This window comes from Anomalospiza imberbis, chromosome 7, assembly GCF_031753505.1.
Source record: "Anomalospiza imberbis isolate Cuckoo-Finch-1a 21T00152 chromosome 7, ASM3175350v1, whole genome shotgun sequence".
NCBI classification, from domain to species: Eukaryota; Metazoa; Chordata; class Aves; order Passeriformes; family Viduidae; genus Anomalospiza; species Anomalospiza imberbis.
In genome coordinates this window covers 30942024-30961513 of record NC_089687.1, presented here as the reverse complement: position 1 = coordinate 30961513, position 19490 = coordinate 30942024, and the positions used below count along the sequence as shown (strand labels likewise).

General features: G+C 38.9%; 1 protein-coding gene across 2 annotated transcripts in view; it reads left to right on the top strand.

Annotated features, from left to right (window-relative positions):
* The first annotated feature begins 1261 nt into the window (after nucleotides 1-1261).
* Nucleotides 1262-19490, top strand: part of PMS1 (PMS1 homolog 1, mismatch repair system component) — a 42114-nt gene continuing 23885 nt past the window's right edge. The window contains exons 1-4 of one of the 2 annotated variants that reach the window (XM_068196341.1): nucleotides 1262-1666; nucleotides 5275-5457; nucleotides 7400-7502; nucleotides 8638-8801. In XM_068196341.1, coding sequence (XP_068052442.1) covers nucleotides 1535-1666; nucleotides 5275-5457; nucleotides 7400-7502; nucleotides 8638-8801 — 582 coding nt within the window. In that variant the 5' untranslated portion in view covers nucleotides 1262-1534. Of the gene's footprint in view, nucleotides 1667-5274; nucleotides 5458-6731; nucleotides 6756-7399; nucleotides 7503-8637; nucleotides 8802-19490 lie in introns of those variants that run through there. The other variant, XM_068196342.1, reaches the window with a different exon arrangement.

Sequence of the window (19490 nt, the reverse complement as noted above, 5' to 3'; positions counted from 1 at the left end):
GTTCCCGGGATTTGGCCAGCGTTGCATCCCTCAGTTGGGGTCCAAGGCAAGGGACGCCACACACGGCCAGGGGCTGATTCCTCTCTCAAACTGCCTGCATCAGTCGCACCTCATAGAAAATTTGGCTTTGATGTCTGCAGCGTTTCTGTTTTAAGATCCTCCCGTATCTTAGTGTCTTTGGATGGAGAGACATCCAGCTCCCATCTGATTTACTCCCGTGAGTAAATCATGAAGCACTTGACACGGGAGTCCTGTACAGTGCATGAATGCCTCAAAACCTGCCTCTGAACACGTGTACATGATATTAACATCAGTTCATCTTCAGCAGCGCACCTTTTTCTCCTGCTCCTCTTGTTTTCCAGTTGGTGGAAAAACGATTCATTGGATCCTTTTACCACATTTGAAAGGCAAACTCCCTTTGCAATGTAAATAACAAAAATAAAGAGAAAACCCCTTTGTAGCTGTTCCTAGAAAAGTTTTTATGCTGCTTGTACTTCATAACATTGTACTTCCTCTCCCCCCCCCACCCAAGTAACCACATTTTTACTTTGTCTTTTATGTTTTAAGAGTAGCTGTCTTTAGAAGGATGTTGAGGCAGAGAAACGTCCTGTAATTGTTGTATCAGCTGCATACACCCTGCAGGGCTGTGATGCTTAGGGGTGTTGGCTGCAATCCCTCACCAGGACCTGGCTGTGTCAGGAGGAAATCTGTTTGTTCCATTCCTCCATGTGTGCTCATATCCTTGGGACAGGTGCTGAGTGTGCAGTCTGTGTTCTTCAGCAGATACCTTGGACTGAATCAATGGGGAAGTCAGCACTGCCAGCATTGTTTGCCTTTCAGTGTAAATAGCATTATATAACATAAACCAGAGAAGAGAAGAAACCTGTCTGAACCCCTGCCTCTTTCATATGCATATAAAACTGTGGTTGAATTTTTTCATGGCAGGCTACAAGGATCAGCAGAATAGTTTCCTTGGGGCTTGGCTGTTTGTGTCAATGTAGGTACTTAAACATAAATGCATGCTAAAATTCACAGATCCGTATACAATCTCTTCATGGGAGAGTGTCTCTATAATATAGCAAGAATTTTATGACCCTTTGTATTTCCAATAATTAAAAAAATAAATCTTTACTGGGTTATAAGGCATCTTCATTTTCAAGTGAGAGACAGAGTGACATAGAAATAAAATTACCTGCCTGAGAGCACACAGTACATCAGATCAGAGAGGCAAGACTGTAATAGAGAACTGTTTTGGGTTTGGTTTTCATTTTTGCCAGTAGATCCCATTGCCATCGAATATGGCTTTTCCTCAGCACCAGGGTGTTGCCTCCCCATTTCTCTCCCAACACCTATTGACTGCAGAGGAAGCTGGGTCCTACTGCAACTTGAAAATTTCACTTTCTAGCCATAATGTTGTGTTTTTCTACATTTCAAAGTTCGTGTGAAACAGTTTCTTAGAAATGTGTAATTATAGTGTTCCTTTTACATTCTATTTCTGTTATTTTTCTGTGCAGCTTCCCTGAATCTTTCCAGCATGAAGCAGCTGCCTAGAGAGACAATTTGGCTCCTTTCGAGTTCTCAGGTGATTACTTCAGTTGTCAGCGTGGTGAAGGAGCTGATAGAAAATTCCTTGGATGCAAGTGCTACAGGCATTGATATTAAACTGGTAAGTCTTTCTTTCAAATAGAATAAGAAGAAAAGAAAATTGTTCCCGTGCAAATGTGGTTGTCTAGGCTATTGTGGTTTGGGGAATGGCGATGATTATTATATATTTATATGTATATATTTTTACCTCGTGTAAAAGTGGTACAAAATTAGTTTCCATTTGTGTTTTTGAGGCCCTGCTCTGAAACAGTAAGGCATATTTGTGCTTCTGAGTGTATCACAGGGGAAAAATTGTCAGCTTTCTTAATCCTTCTTTTCCTACTTAAAATGTATATGTTTTCTGAGTAATAGCCTGTTTTAAAAGATGGTGGACTTAGGTTTGCTGTCAGGCTGACATATTTAATTCTCATTACAAGGTATTGTAAGAAAGGTGAAAATGGAGACAATGGAAAAGCTTGATGGCCATTCAAAACAAAAGATGTTTTTGTAATACAAATCACCACCCTGTCTCTAATTAGCATGGTGAACTCTGGCTACTTCTAACTCTTTATTTTTATAAGCTGTTGAAAAAAGTTGACATGTCGCTCAATGATAGTTTCTGACAATAGAAAATACTACTTTTAAAGAAGAATTTGAGCTTCGTTTTTCCCCAAGAAATTGGGTAAAATGGGTAACTGGTCAGCTCCTCTTGATGTCCTATTTCTGCTTTTGCAGTATTTTGTCAGCAGCTGTATAGTAGCAGTGTCTCCTGCTTAGTAAGAAAGAAGTGTTACTATAGCCTGTAGAAATGTGTATGTATTCAGAATTGTATCCAATTTCCTTTCTCCAAATAACAGCGAATGCATAGGATATTCTTGAATTAAGTGTTAGACAAATGCTCTTAACTAGGAGGGCAATTCAGTTTCTCCTTGTTTCTTTGACCATGTCTGCTATATTTTTTGAATGAGTCTAGAGTTGTTCCATCTGAGAATGCTTTCCTGTAGATGCCAAGGAACATGTCTGTTACTGCTTTGAGTGAGCTGAAGATGTCCTGTCTTTGCTGTGGTCTCTCATAATCTCTGTCTTCTCAATATTTAGATTGCAGAGTGTCTTGCTTCTTGAGTAACTCCAAAGTGAGTAGTGTGTACACAGTTGTGGGGGTAAAGAGTATTGGGATCAGATCCTGGCAGCTGATTAGTAACTGCAAGAAGTGAACAGAAGGGTTTTGGAGTGTTCCAGAGTGGTTGGAACAAACCTTGCAGGGGAGAGAGCCCTCAAACTAGTGTGAGTTTCACAGCACAGTAACCAGCTTTGTCCCAAACCTATTAAAAAGAGCATTTTTAACCTTTTTCAGTGCATGAGTCATCTACACTACTTTTGCATTCTTGTGTCAGTCCAGCCCAATCCAAAACACTGTAGTTCCAAACAAACAAACCTGACTTTACGCAAGTTGTCAGCAATTAACAGAAATTTGATGATTGTTCTTCTGTGGGTAATACAGGAGAAAGCCTACACTCTGTACAACTCTAGACAGTAATACTGTAAAGCAATGGATTTTTTTCTGGGATTTTTTAATGGGAAATTAAAATAACTCTGACCATGTAATAGAGGTCAATGACCATATTAATTCAGGATTAGTTCAAAAGCATAGGAGAGAAGAGAAACTTTGAAATTCCATTTTACAGCTTGATGGGTTTTGCCTGAAACTGCAGCATTTTCATTGTTTTAATCTTTTTCAGACGGAATAGGAGGGCATAGTTTATCCAATTTGACTGAACAAAGATAACAATTCCTTTTTCACAGACAGGAATTAACCTGAAGATGGAATGGGTCTCAGATAAGAGTCATGGCAGTGAACTGTAGAAGGAAGCTTTGGCTGATGTTTCAGTCTTGATTGACCATAGGTGATGTTATTTAGCATCTTTGCACTGTGCATCAAAGCTGAATCATACTGATTGGTATCAGTGTCCTGGCAGAGCAACTGAAGCATTTCATGGGTTCATAACCTCGGTAAGATTCAGCTCATGGAGGAAGGTGTTACAAAATACAAAGTTTAAACGTTGTAATATTTATATAAAATATGCACAAGTGAAAATGAATAAGAAGAATAATTTATGTAACATTTTGATTCAAGGTAAATCTTGCTTTTCTTAAGCAACTAACTGGTCAGAAAGTAAAAAATAGAATGGAAAATAGGGGCTCATTGTAAAATTCTCAAACCTTTCATTAGCACATAGAACAGCAGGGTAGGGAGTTTCATGCCTCTATTTCCTTATGTGTTTTTGTGCTCATTTGAGGTGTATTGCTTAGTTTGGTTTTACTGCCCAGGAGGAGGTTGACTCAAACATGAGGTTGACTCAAACTTTTCACCTGAAGACAACTTTTGCACCATTCATTACAACAGAAAGTGAAATGTACCCATATTTCTGTTGTTTTTTGTGTATTGTGGTTCTGAGCCTACCTCAGAAGCTTTTGATGTTTCTTAAATCAGATTATGTGTGAATGCAGATGGTTTCTTCAGATACCTTTCATTTTTGATTGCATCATTTTTTTTACTTCAAGAAATAACCTTGTGAGTACATTATAATTTTTCATAACTGTTTTCAGGACAGGCCCAGGTAGGACAGCAAAGTTTGTTCTGTTTAATCAACCTACTTTCAGTGATCAACCATCATATGCTCTGTCCAGCATCAGTGGTGGCAGCCACTGTTTTAAGATATTCTTTCTAAGCAAAACTAGTTTTAAGGTCACCTAGATGTATTACACACTACAGCACATTTTTTGTGTGTTGCATCATAATAAGAAGCTTAGTTAGTGATCCTGCAGCTCTGATTACTTTCTTCTCCTGGCTTGTGGTTCCTCTGGGTGCTGCTCACTTGTGCAGACTATAATGTAGCTCGAAAGAAGAATTTTTTGCTGCACTTGTTTGAGATGTTACAGAACCTAAATTTCATCTTTCATTTAGCTGTTGTAAATATCTCGGTTTCAGAGTTTTACCCTATTGGTGCTGGTGCTTACTGGAATGACATATTTAAACTGGAATTCAGTAAAATATGCATTGCATGTATGTAAAGGTAAATCACAAAGATTGAACTTTGCTTTCCTGAAGGCTGTTTTAAAAGAGCCTCTGGGAACCTTTCCTTCTTTTTGTAAAATACTGTATCTCTTTATGAGCTTTTTTATTACCCTTACAATTCATGCCGTGCCCCATATTAGAATTTCAGCTTCTGTGTATTGAACTTGGAAAACAGAACTTAGAAAATGTAGTGGAATCACATCAATCAAAATTGAAACTGAAAATGGTGTGAAGTGAGGGTCTACTGAATTCAATGGATGCAGAGCTGCATTCAAGTGATTTCAAAAAAATTGATACCAAGTAGGTAAAAGTTGAAAAGAGGCAAAAAATCTTCAGCTTTCCAGCTATAGGTCTCCTTTTGAGCTTAGGTTTTGCTGTTTCCAAATCACAGGAGATGAATTACATTATTTAATTGGAGAAACCATCAATGTGTATTTTTAATTTTCTTCTTTCTTCCTTAAAGAGCGACATTTAATGGTTGCTCAGTTCCTCCAAACAGGCAAAGCTTCCAGTTCTGTATGGATAGTTAGAAGCTGTAATCTTAGCTGCTTCAAAATTACCTCTTAATTAATTCGGTTGTTTTACTTCTTCTTTGTGTTTTGTTCTTTTTCTAGGAGAATTATGGGTTTAGCAAAATAGAAGTAAGAGACAATGGCAGTGGAATCAAGGTTGATGATGTTCCAGTTATGGCAATTAAACACTACACCTCAAAAATCAGCTCTTCTGAGGACCTTGAAAGGCTGACAACATATGGTTTCCGTGGGGAAGCTTTGGGATCGATTTGCAGCATATCAGAAGTGAGCACTTGAAATAAATGTGGAGACGTTGTGTTACAGTTTTTCTTGTCTGTATGTGATCATGAAAGTTTTATTCTGTGCAAAGAGTTTAAATGTTCCAGCGACTTGCCAGGGATATGCTTGTGTATGCTGCTTTTCTCCCCAGCCCCAGAAGCCATGTCATGCAAATTTCTTGTTTGTGTCAGTCCTGCCTTTCTGTCACACAGGTCACAGCAGGGCTCTGTTTATTGTGCTCAGTCTGAACAGGTAACAGACAGATTGTGTTGTATTCTCTTTCCTTTTGTGTCTGGGAGTATCATGTCAAAGAGCGTGGCTGGCTTTGCTACTTGAATTAGGTAAATCAAGAGAAGAACAGCAGGTGATGGCCAGGAGAAGTAATTTTAGGGAACTGATGGCCCACATAGCCACCATTCCAGTAATGATTTCTGCCTTGTTATCTAGGTGATCAGCAGTCATGGGATCTTGCTGGGCTCCTTATTGCTCTTTGACATGTATGTGACTGCAATTGCACAAACTTTGTCCCTATGAGGAAACAGGAACCTGCTTCCTGACCTGCCTGAGTCTGAGCCATGTGTTTGTGTTAAGAGGATTGGCAGTGTACTGACATTTGTGACTTAACTTGTTGGCTAAAAGTAAATATGTTTGTTCAAAACCATCTGAAAAGTGTTCAGGCTGCTAAAGGCACAGCATCTGCCAGATTTCTTGTGCTCTCCCTTTCGGAATTTATGCTGCACCAAGGTCAAGTTCTGGGTGCAAGTCTGCCGAGGATTAGATCATGCAGTAAGATACCCATGCCTGTGTCTGGTTAGAACCATCAGCTGTTGAGGTCAGGAGAGATGATGTTACAGCTTCACTCCTTGGTACCTTGGGCTGCATTCACAGTGCACTAAGCAGGTGTGGGTTGTATATTTGGATGGAGATTTCCAAAGATGCTTTCAAAAATGTTGGTGTTTTGATAGATGACGACAGACCTCAATCATTGGCTCCTTCTAATGAGCTCTCAGAGCAGAATGCCATCTGTTCAGAGCTTCTAATCAGTTCTATGCAACATTTCATAAGAGATGGGAGGTGGCCTGAGCATATGAAGTGCTTTAATAAGTATTACTCCTTGTATCAGTAATTATGTTAATTAACACTCCTGGCAATAATTGTGTTCTGCCTACCCAAACAGCCCCCTGAAATTTCAGTTTGAAGATATGTTGCTATTGGCCCTTAAGTAGGTCTGCAATACTGTAATTCCCAGTTAATCAATTATTGTTTTTCTCTCCAGGGGCATGACTGAATGCTGAATGATTCATGTGAGACACTAAAATTAACCAAAATATCCTGAAACTCTGCATGTGTGTTAAACTTTGTCTTCCAGGTGGTTAAAGGGCAGTGGTTCTGTTATTCACAATGTTGGTAACTGAACTCTGATTTATGACTGCTCTTGCTAAAGCAATCTGAATTAATTACCTTAATAGCTTACAAAACTTGCCGTGACTGATTGCCAGATATGTTAAGGTGTGGAAAGGTAATATATTGTTTGTTTGAGAGTAGTCTTTAAGTTTGTGGAATCTCACATGAATTTAAGTTGTCATATTGTGTTTGTCTCACAGAGGGTAAAAATGTAGAACTGTCAATTGATAAAGTTTATTTAATCTGTGCTAGAATAGAAAATAGAGCAGTGTGTGCTGTATAATAGGAATTGCTGTGCTTTGTGAATCAGCGTGATAGAAATGCTTTTAGTTAAATGGCAGGAAACATGCAGAATAATGCTGAATGTTTCTGTGCCTGTAAGAAATACTTGTTCAAGAAAAATTTTATAAACTAATCGAATGTAATTATGGTGACTAAGGTAACAGAGTAGTGCGGTGAGTGTGGTAGAAAAGCTTATCTAAGCTCATTCTGAACTTTGTCTATCCCTAATTAACATAGGGTTTTTTTAAATCACTCTCTTCAGGTTTTGGTCACAACAAAGACAGCTGCTGATGATTTCAGCATTCAGTATGCTTTGGATAGCAATGGACATGTAACTGCTAAAAAGCCTTCCCATCTTGGGCAAGGTAGGCTATCACTGTTCTGGTGTTGCAAGGTGACAGATGTATTTTGTGTTTCTCTGAGGCTCTATCTGATGTTGAAATACCTGTTGGGTACTTAAAGGCTGAGTATGAAATCTTTGCAGCTGTAAATGTTTCTTGCCTTGTGTCTGTCAGCTGAGAAATGTGTTGTCATAGCATAAGAAATTATAAGTCTTGGAAGTTGTTCTAGATTGTAATTATAAACTAGTTTCTCCTTCTCTGACTCACTTCTTCAAGTTTACAGTGGAAATAAAACCTGTAAAAATTAAATGCTTCAAGTCTATGTAAGTATATGAAAGATTTCTTCAGGACCAGAGTAATGTTTCTGGATGTAGCAAAATCCTTGCTTAAAGGAGAAAGAATAAATTTCTATGTATGCCCTGCTGCCATACATAGGAACTGCTGGGAGCAGCGTGGCTGTAGGACCAGGCAAAGTCACAGTTCTTTCTAACCTGCAGGAAGGGTGTGTACCTAATTTTTACTAAGGATTCTTTTTAAGATTTAGCCTGTAGAGTGTTTTCCACAGCTGGAAAGCCCGCAGGTTGTAATGCCTTGTCTTTTGTTGAAATTGTTGAATTCTCTCACTTATTTAATGCTTTACAATATCCTTATGGGCTAGGAATTTACGTGGTTGTGTTGGTAGATGAATATTCCTCCTCCTACTGTGTACTGTACCTTGATCAGAGGTATTTGGAGCTTCAGGTATTACCCTAAAGCAAATGCTTGTGAAGGCCCTTAATGAAGCAGTGTTCCTTTTCCTCCAGATATGTGTGATTAGATTCTAGTCTGTTAATTAATCATTTTGCTAATGGAGGCTAACTTATGCATTGAGAGAGTCTTCACCTTTATTTACTGCTGATTCTTGCTATTGTTAGTGTGTATGAAAGAAAGCTTCATGCTGCAGTTAGAACTCTAAATAAAGGTGAAGAATCAAAAGTCTCGAGATACCTTTTGGGGAAGGATGACTGCTAATTTTGTGTGTTTCTTCTTATGCTAATAACTTGATTTAGTGCAGCAGCATACAAACATGTCTGTTCAAGTAAAAATAGTTTCCTCAATATCCAGTCAGTGATTTGCTTTCAGTGTAATTTCTACTTTATTTTTTATCACCTTCTTGCAGGTACTACAGTAACAGTCCTAAATTTGTTTAAGAATCTTCCTGTAAGAAAGCAGTTTTACTCAACAAACAGAAAATGTAAGGAAGAACTGAAAAAAGTCCAAGATCTACTGACAGCATATGGTATTATAAAACCAGACCTGAGGATAACATTAACACATAATAAGGTAATAATGAGGTTTTTTCTGTCAGCTGTGTTAAGGGTCAATTTCTGACGAATCCATGCAGTTCATGTAGTACTTATGCAAAAGCTTTCATTCCTAAAATTTTTCTTTCATCATAGCTTTGTTTTGGTCTTCCATTTACTTTCTCATTTCATAGGTGTATATTTATAATGGCTACAGATTTTGATGTTAATCTCCTAAAACTCAGGCTCAGGTATTTTTGGTCTCTTGCAACAGATGCCTGGTTAAATATATGAAATATAAAAATTATTTTACATGCTAGTGGTTAGTGAAGATGGTGGTGATGTTTTGCAAACCAAGAAGTGAGACCTTACTAGACCACAGGACCTGATAAAGTGTTAACCAAAGCCTCCTGAAAAAACTTGCAAAACTTACTATTTTAGACTGTCTACCTGGATGGAAGCTATAGTACATACAGGCAGCTTGCTGTATTCTGAATCATAAGAGCTCAGTACATAACAATGATTTTATTTTAAAAGGCTGGAAAGTTCAAAACAGTTTGTGTCATTGGTGTTAGAACAGTAACATGTTACAACAACAACATTTAGTTGAGCTAGTTGCTCTTGGTTAAACTTGGGAGGGTGAATGCAGGGGTTACTTGGAGGTTACTTTGACTTCACTGCGTGCTGAATGGTAATTCTACATCACAGCTACAGAAATGACATGTTGAGCAGTTCCCCTTAACCTGACCCACATTTAACATAACAGATTTCATTGGCTGTACCCCTGTGTTTTACACCTCCGAGGGGGAGGCTGTGCTAATGAACTTCCAAGTTGCCACAAAGTAGAGAGTGACATCTCGTGGCCAGACCCCTCAGTAATTCTGTTTCTGTTCTAAAATAATGCTGTTTGTTGATATTTCTCATGCTCATTGAGACTTGATCAGTTATCCCATCAATTAAACATTCACAATTCAGTTCCTTTGAAGTGGGAGTAGGAAAAGGCACTGTACTTTTCTGAAATGCCAACAGATTTCCCTTCCTTTTCTGGACTCGTTTAACATGCTTTGATTGTATTTATATATGTATTTTTAAATGTCATTGTGTAGATACGGTGAAAAACTAAAGCTGGCTACAGAATTAGTATTTTAAGGCTGAGAGAGAGTAGCTACTTGCAGTCTTACTTTATTGAGATAGCTGAGAATTTGAAACCAGACATCTTGGGAGGTGTCCACCTCCAAGATTGTATTGAGCTCCTTGACATATCTACCAGTGGTTCACAATACTGATGTGGTCAATAAAACTAATTTTGTCTTCTTGGTGATTTGTTTTTGCCCTCTTCAAGTCACAAATGCTATTTTCTTTCATATTTTTATTTCATCCCTTTGATCAGACTATTGAGTATCTTGTGGTGTTTTTTTCTCTGCTTATTTTAATGGAGTGGCAGTAAGGTCCAAGAAGGTGATTACATGTATTTTTCCCAACACTTCCTCCAAAAATGGTGTGAAGGGTGGCATGATAGTTGCCATTGCACACTGGGGTTTTTTTGAACCTCACTTATTAGCTTCAGAGGTGCATTCTTCAATATCCACTTTTAGGGATTATATGGATGGGTAAAAATGTTTCTTTCATTGCAATGACAGAGATGGTGCTGGGTTTTGGTACTCTTCATTTTGCACTGCTAGCCTTTTGTTAATTTAATTTATTTTTTAAAAAGAGGAAAAGAAGTGAGAAAGTGCTCAAATGTTTCATCACAAGAGGTCGCTCAGTAGCCATTGCTGAGACAGGAAAATTAAAGGCTTAAGTAGACAGAAAGTGTAGTCTGTCTCTGTGCATGTGGAGATGCTTTAAAATAGTCTGAAAGTTAAAAACTGAACTGAACTTTATAAAATTTGAATTCCGATTCCTGTCTTTCTACTGCCATTGGCATTCTGTGCAAACTGAAATGTCATCTGTTGTATCACACCTTTTAAAAGATTTGAAATTCTGAATTTCCAGTGTGTAGCAACTTGCAGTAGGTCAGTGGTGCATTTTTTTACCTTATCACAGAATGTGAATATTCTTTATTTCTTTTGCATTTATATGCTAAATATCGTTGTCATTTCAATTGCTAATTTGGATCAGGAAAATGTTTTTTTCCATACAGACACTACAGCATATTTGTGCTATAGTAATACTCTGCTGAATAGTGTTCTTAGTGATTTTATTTGTGTGGGGGTTTGTTATATTTTTGTTAGAAATGTACTAGGAGAAAGAATCAACTTCTCCGAATAGCTTTATTTTTTATGTAGCTCATAGATAATGTGTTCATTTAAAAGACAAATTCTATATGCAGTTATTCAGAGGACTTCTTAGAATCCCAGATTCTTGAGGCTGAACCAGTACTTTCTGTTGCAATGGAAGAAGATACACATTGAGGGTACAATCAGGTTCCTGGGCTTAAAAGGGCAAGAAGATAGCAGAGATGAGCTATTACAGAAGGAGACAAGGAAAGATGTATTGAAAGACTAAAAAAGATAGTAAGTGAAAAAAGTGTAAATAAAAATGTATTTCAAGGAAGCTTTTTAAATAAATTACAAAACCGATACTTTTTTAAAAAGCCACACCAGAAAACAAAGCTAAAAACAACCCTCCCCCAGAAAAACCAGATCCCACCAGTTTTTAAAGTCCTGTATTTTATATGAAGTTGAAGGAAAATGGTGGGTTGGATGGGGTTTGAGCAACTGGTCTTGAGAAACCTGCCCGTGGCTGGGGAGTTGGAACCAACCAGATGATCTGCAAGGTCCCTTTCAACCCAAATATTCTGTGTTTCTGTGAAAGCATAGCCCTGGCTTTACTGGGGAAGAATGTAGTAAGGCTGAAGCTGCCATAAAGTATCTGAGGTTAGGCATCTGAAAATGGTTGCCTGATTGATTCCAGCAGAAATTTATTTTGGCAAGTCGGGGCTCTTACTGAGCTGTTGAAGTGTAGATGGTTTTAGGATGCATGCTACATTGCATGTTGAATTTCCACCATGTCTGAGTTTTTTCAAAAAGTGTGTCTTATGCTTTTGAATCAAATTTCCAGAAATTTTGTCTTCTTCCTACATTTCATGTCTGTCTTATTTTAGAAAATATTGATTGCTGTTAAGTGTGGTTCTTCACAGAAAGGAAATCAGACAATCCTCTTCCAGCCTTTGGTTGATTTTTAGTGGGTAAGAAAAAAGATATTCTCTATTCCTCCTCAGATTTATTTATTCTGGACTCTCCATCAGTGCCTTTCTGAGATACAAAACACTCAGTTGCTCTTTTTGCTCAGAATGTTTTGTTTGCATTAGCAATAAATAATGAATCACTTTGCAGATCAACCCTTGAGGTACTATTGCTATTTTGACAACTTGGATTAGCTAGTGCTCCTTCTTTTTATGAAGGTTTATCCTGCCAAGACATTCTTTGAATACTGATAATGTTGATCCTCTTGCCAGTATGGTTATGTTAGAAAGAGGTATTTTTCTTCTTTCATCACCATGTTCCTTGAAAGCATATTGAATAATGAGACAGCCAAATGGAAATAATTTACATGAGTATTCAGCAAGTTTATTTAAAGTTAATGTTATCTGAAGGCGTGTTAAGAACATTTCAAAGTCAGCTACTGCTTAAACTGCCTCAAACCCCTCAGCCCCAAATGCTGTGTTCTAGCAACCTGTGAGCTCTGGCTGTGTTTTGCCCAAGGTGGTAAAACACAGCTTTTAGTAGTTTCAGCTCTTCTCTAGAACTGCAGTTTTAACACTCTTCTCTGTTTAATACCAGTAGCCCTCAGCTTAGTCTCTACAAATCACTGGTGTTGAAGAAATACCCTTCTGTTTTGTGAAACTGATGATACGGAATGCTTTAATTTTGTTTCAGTTGCCTTTATTCCACAAATGCCAAAATGAGCAAGGACATCCAGTAACTATACCTATTTTAACAATATTAGATATAGTAGAGCCAAAAAAAATTCAGCAGCAGGTGGTTTATAAAGATGGTGCCTATCAGCAGGTCATACTGTGCACAACTGGTCCCATGTCTTGTGCAAAGTATGGATGATCATAAGTAGGCTCAGTAAATTTTCCAGTTCCTGTTGAGGAAAACTTGGCATAAGTGATTTTTTTTTCCAGTGTTTTTCACACATAACATTTGAAGCTTGGTCACATGCAGTTCTGCCTAAAACTGTTTCTTGTTTGTTTCTTAAGAGAGTCACGAGTCAGAACTTTTGAATGCAAAGTCCTTTTAAAAAGTCTTGTAATAAGTGTGAGTAGTAGTCTTCCCCAAAACCTCTTTCATTGGTGATGTTGACTTAAAGGATGACATCTTTGTTTTCTTTACGGTTAGTCTCCTCTATTTTCCAAAGTTGCATAATCTTAACCAACAGTTTGTATGAAATAATCCAAATCCAGGAGTTTTTTTTCTGTGTCCCTGTCCTCTGTAATAAGTGTGGATTTTTTGTGATTGAGTTTGTTAGGGTAAATTTACTATTTTTAATAATGTCAATATACTTTGCATTCATTCATTGTGCTTCCAAACTCTGCTGTAGCTGCACGTTGAAAAGAAATCTGAATTGAGCAGAAATAGCAGCACATAAACTCCATCTAGTTGGAAAGGCTACTCTGTTTAATATAATGATGATGAATGAAATCCCTCCCTAATCTGTGTGTCTTAAAATATAAAGAGGAATTATGATTAAGAATCTGCAGTGCTCTGCAGCCAACATGCTTCCATTCTAACCTGGAATACAGCTCAGTCTTTGCTTCTATTTGTTGTTCAGTGGCTTTGCTGAGAAAGCCAAACAGAGAGTTAATTATGGTGTTTTTCTGTGCTGAGGACACCTGTCCACTAGGAAATGCGCTGAGACCCTCAACTCAATTTACATCAGCCAGAGAACAGCTGCCAGATGGTAACTACTTTTGGTCACTACCAACCTGGTTGAATTTGAACTGGTGACCCAGAGGTGAAATGCTTTATATCCTATTACTAATTCCTTGAGGTTTCCAGTTTCTCATCCATCACTTTTTACAAATGACAGCACAGTATATGTCAAAAATCTCAAAACAATTACTGTTTCACATATGCAGTGTGTTGCAGAATCTGAGATGTGCCTTTGCAAGGCTTTTGCACTCACACTGTCGTATTAAAAAGGTAAGTGGAAAAAAGGATGTTTCCAAAGCCGCATGGGAATTTTCCCTCTTCTTTAGCAATGTACTTTGTCGCTGTTATATGTATTATTTTTGTTAACTGCTGTTTTACAAAAGGCTTTTAAACCTCCCTTTATTTAAATAGAATTCACTGTGATGTTGTACGGTTTCTGAATCACAGTTTTGGATTGGAAACTGGGTTTTGACAGTAGTTTGATTGTTTAGGAGGCTTTATTTATTTTTCCTCCTGCTAGGGAAGTGGAATTCAATAGAATCTTAGAATATCTTGAGTTGGAAGGGACCCACAGGGATCATTGAGTCCAACTGCTGACCCTGCACAGCATGTCCCAAGAATCCCACCATGTGCCTAAGAGTGTTGTCCAAATGCTTCCAGAACTCTATCATGCTTGGTGCTGTGACCACAGGCATGGGGAGTCTGTTTCGGTGCCCAACCACCCTCTGGGGGAAAGAACCATTTCATAGAAACTGAGAATCATTAAGGTTGGAAAAGCCCTCCAAGAGCATCAGGTCCAACCTTTGACCAAATACCACCATGTCCACCAAACCACATTGTGAAGTGCCACGTCTGCTCAGTGTTTGAACACTCCCAGGGATGGTGACTCCACCACTTCTAGGGGAGCCTGTTCCAATGCCTAACCACTCTTGCAGTGAAGAAATTTTTCCTAACACCTAACCTGGGCCTCCCTGGTGCACCTTGAGGCCATTTCCTCTTGTCCTGTTGCTGCTTGCCTGAGAGAAGAGCCTGACCCCTACCTGGCTATGACCTCCTGTGAGAGAGTGAGCAATAAGATCACCCCTGAGCCTCTTTTACTCCAGGCTAAACACCCCCAGCTCCCTCAGGCTCTCCTCATCACACTTGTGTTCTAGCTTCATTGCCCTTCTCTGAACACACTTCAGCACCTCCATGTCTTTTTTGTAGTGAGGGCCCAAGACTGCACACAGCACTTGGGATGTGGCCTCTCCAGTGCTGAGTACAGAAAGACAATCACTGCCCTGTTCCTGCAGCTACACTATTCCTGATAGAGGGCAGGATAACGTTGGTCTTCTTGGCCGCATGCTGGCTCATGCTCAGCTGCAGTCAACCAGCACCCTCTGGTCCTTTTCCAGTGAGCACCTTAATAGCTTCTCTTCCCCAACCCTGTAGTGCTGCAGGGGGTTGTTGTGATGCAAGTTCAGGACCTGGCACTTCATCTTGGACTTCACACCATTGGCCTTGGCCCATCAATTCAGCCTGTCCAGATCACTCTGCAGAGCCCTCCTGCCCTCTAGCAGATCAACACTCCCACCCAACTTGATGTTGTCTGCAAACTTGCTGAGGGTGCCCTCAGTCCCCTTCTCCAGATGATTGGAAAAGATGTTAAACAGGCCTGGCCCTGATACTGAGCCCTGGAGAACACCCAGTAGTGACCAGTTGCCAACTGCATTTCATTCAATTCACCACCACTCTCTGGGCTTGGCCATCCAGACAGAGTACATCCAAAAAGAATGCACCTGTCCAAGCCATGGGCTTTCAGTTTCTCCACGAGAATGCTGTGGGAGACAGTGTCCAGGACTTTACTGAAGTTAAGGTTACATCCACAGCCTTCCCCTTATCCACTAGGTGGGTCACCTGGTCATAAGAGATCATGTTCTCTGAACACTTCTGGCTGAATATGTGTGATTAAAGCATTCGAAGAGCATATGAGTCTCAATAGTCTTTGGAATTCTTCAAAGGCTTTAAAGACAGGTGTTAGGAGATGATCCTTGGCTCCTTGTAATATCTATTAGCTCCTCTCCTAACTTACCTCCTAACTCCCAAATCCAAGCATTTTGCCACTGTGTCATGCTCAAGAAAGTCTTTTTGTTGAGAGGGTGCTCTCATGTCATGAAAGGGAAATCTGAGTAAGGAATAAACTGGAATTTGTAGAATGAACAGTGCTGTGGAACATGACTGTCTTTCAGCAATCCCTTTGATAGCTCAAATATGCAATGCCATGGGATAGACAGGTATGTAGCTGCATCTGATGAGGGGAAAAATCGTGCCTTGAGTTTCTGTACTGCATCTCCCCATTGGTAATTGTCCCAGCATCACATACAAAATGGAAGGGGCAACTGATTCCTTTGGGATGAGTATAAAATACCTAGGAAAATAATTGATTAATTGCTTATTTTTTTTATAAGCTAAATTGAAAAATTTTTGTGATTTCTGTTTTCAAGGGCAATTTATGCAAGGGTTCCCTTTTAGTAAGGTAACTTCCTGCTGGTTTTAAAACAGTACACCAGTTAAGACATGGAGCTGAAAAACAGCAGCACTTTTCAAGGCTGGCATTCTAAAGAATGTGGTGAGGCCTTCATATTGATCAGTTTTGTTCTTAGCAGATGGGTTTTCTTCCACTGCAGAGAATGTGCTGGAGCCCTTGGAGCTGTGCATCATTAAGATGAAGAGGTTATAGGCATAGTATTGGATGATGTGGTTTTGTTTCCCTTGGACTCAATTCAGTCTTGGGGTATTGCTGCCTAGTTTTGTTCCTCTTTGTGTACTCTCATAACAGCTAGGCAGCAATGCTTCCAATTGAAGCCTAATAAGCTATTAGGTTTTAAGTCAAGAAGTTAAGGAATGTACTGGCCCAAAGAGTTATCTGCAGTGAGATCTCAGATGCCAGGGTGACAAGATTTTTGAAGCATGTGGCGCAAAACTAGAGAGACTCGGAAATGCAGTTCTCTTTTAAAGAGCTAACTCAAATTACATTACCAGCCTACAGCTCATGTACAACTGCTTGCTCAACTAGACTTTTACACCCCCAAACCTTATTACAGGGTGAATAACAGGACTGTCATGAAATAAATAAAGAAAATTGGTGGAGTTTGGGTACTAAAAGTCTACTTTAAGTGCACTTGCATTATGTAGTAATAAGGTAAATGGAATGAGTTGGTATAACTCGTAGCATCATAATTGTGCTGAAGTAGCTACAGTTGGAAACAGCATCTGGTCCCAGCTCTAATTAAGATTTTCCTTTTATCTGGTATTGCAGTCACTGTAGCTGCTGGTAGAATTTCTAAAATATGAAGGATAGTTAAAGATGCAGAGCAACTGCTTTTTTTTTCTCTCTCTGTTCTTCCTTGGGGTCTTTGATGAAGCAAATACTCTTTGAAGACCAAATATTAATTCTCTCTAGTGCTGTATAGCAGGGACCCCAGTGAGAAGAGGTTGCACACTCTTTCTCTGCACTTCACACATTTTTCAAGGAATCCTCCTGCACTATATGTGTTCATCCTGAAATAACAGATGCCTAGTCTGTGTGTGCGTGGAGTCATACAGTCATTTATGTTGGAGTGTACATTGTGAACCTCCACAAAAGTATGCCTGTGTCCTAGGGCTGCATGGGGTGGAGAAATAGTTACACACAGACACACACATCATTATCTTCTGCATCTGTGCAATAGATTTTATGACATTAGGACATTTTATAAGATCTGGATCATGCAGTCCCCTTCAATGAAACAGAGAGGTGGAATATATTTGGCGAGCTCTTTCAGAATCTAAGATGGGCCATATGTAATAATATATCTTTGAGTGGGCTGTTTCTGCAGCGTCATCATACTGACTAGAGTCAGATTCTTCCTTGGCTCATCCTAGATGCTCGCTTTATATGACCCAGAAAAAAATATGGGGGGGTGTGTGAGAGGGCTGTATTTTTAGCTAAACTAAAGGGTATAAGCAAGGTTAAAAAAATAGGGTAACGCAGGAACCTCATGGCAACACTTTCCAAAATAAATTAGATAGAACAGGCATTGTTTCTCTGTTTTTTTTTAATGCCTGTTTATATATATGGGGAATCTAGAAAAATAATTTTCTGAAAAATACCAGCTCCTCCTATGTTGTTGCTTCATTCTGTACAGTCAGGGCTAGAAATGAATACACACCCTATTCTGTCTTTATATAGTATAGAAATTTAGGAGTTGCATGGTCTCTTTAGTTTGTGGCTATAATTTAACCTACAGTGGTAACTATTTCCTAAAATTGTGTCTGTAGTACTGAGTATCTGGTGACTATTAAAAAAACTAATATGAACCTATTACAGTATCTACTTTTAGCAAGTTTGCATTTAATAAGTTCTTATTTTCAGCAGCTTTCTTAAAACCAACTTACTCAAGTGATCTTTTCAAAGTTCTGAGTATCAGCCATTCTAGCAGGTCAAGCAGTGTAATAACCTTGCATTAATCAGCAGCTAAGATTTATATCTGTACCTGCAGCATCACACTAGGATACTTGAAAATAAACAGCATGATGTTTATATTAGTCATGTAACAAGTGTCTTTCTCAGTTTGGTCACATGCATTTAATTTAAAATACATCCAGTAAAGAAAAAAATCACTTGGCACTTTCTGTTTCCATTTTAAGTAATCAATTTTAAAATAGAAGCAGTACAGGATATGTTTTATAAGAGGAGCTATAAAGAAGAGGACAGATTCTTTCATCACTCCAGAATGTCTTTGAGGAGGCTTAGAGCAGGTGTAGAGGAGAGAGGCTGAGGCAGCCCTGGGCTGTCCTTCACCTCTGCCTGCTTTGGAGCATGGGGGGACTCCCTGCCAGAGCTGTGAACACCCGACCCGTGGCTTCTCCTTACTCATTTCTCCTTCTCCCCTTTTTCTGTTCACTGCTCCACTCAATGTAAATTGTGTTTTATGTTTGAGGGGTTCACCTTGCTGTAGAATAACCAAGCTGTGATCCAGCATGTGCAAAGGGCTGTCAGGCTGCCTGTAGAGATGAATTACACTCAGGCAGAACTAAAAAGCCCCACTTCACAAATGCTGCAGAATGTAGTGGAACTGGAAAATTAAATATTTGGGTAATAGTTTAGGGTCAACAGTCTCAAAGCTTTACAATTCCACCTGTCCTGCAGGAAGGGAATATCATGTTCCAGGAGAACTGTGTTCTTCTGTGGAATTCACCCCTGAAGGCCAGCAAATATTCCACTGGACAGGTGGAATTTTAAGGCTATGTATAGCATTTCTGGAGATGGGTGCTTGTGTATTTTTTGCTCTCTCACCATCCTTTCACTTAACAGCATGTACGTGAATACTGTGAGCTCATTTTGAATTTATTGGACACCTAGTACCTACTGAAAGTATAAATTTCAACAGCACTGTAACACCCAGTTTAAAATGCAACATGCTGCATTATTTTTCCTTTTGTATTGAAAGGAAAACATTGAATACACTCAGGCAACTTACAGTGGCAAAAATGAAGTGGACCTGAATGTAGCAGTCTCAGTTGCCTAGAAGAAGAAAACCAACCAAGGATAACATTTTTGTTGTTGATACACAGCAAAAAAAGTCAGCAGATTCAGAATTTAGTTTGTGACTATTTGGCATAGGACTTCTCATTAGTGATTGACAAAATTTCACCTCCCAAAGTAAGTAATACCTTCTGTATGCATAAGTGGACTTGACAAGTAACTTCTGTTGCAAGTTGCAGTTCATATTGCCTTACTGTATTTATTACGTCTTTGTAATTATATTTCAAGACATGTAGCTAATACAGCAGATGGTCCTTCATCCTTCTAACTTGTAAAAGTTTTC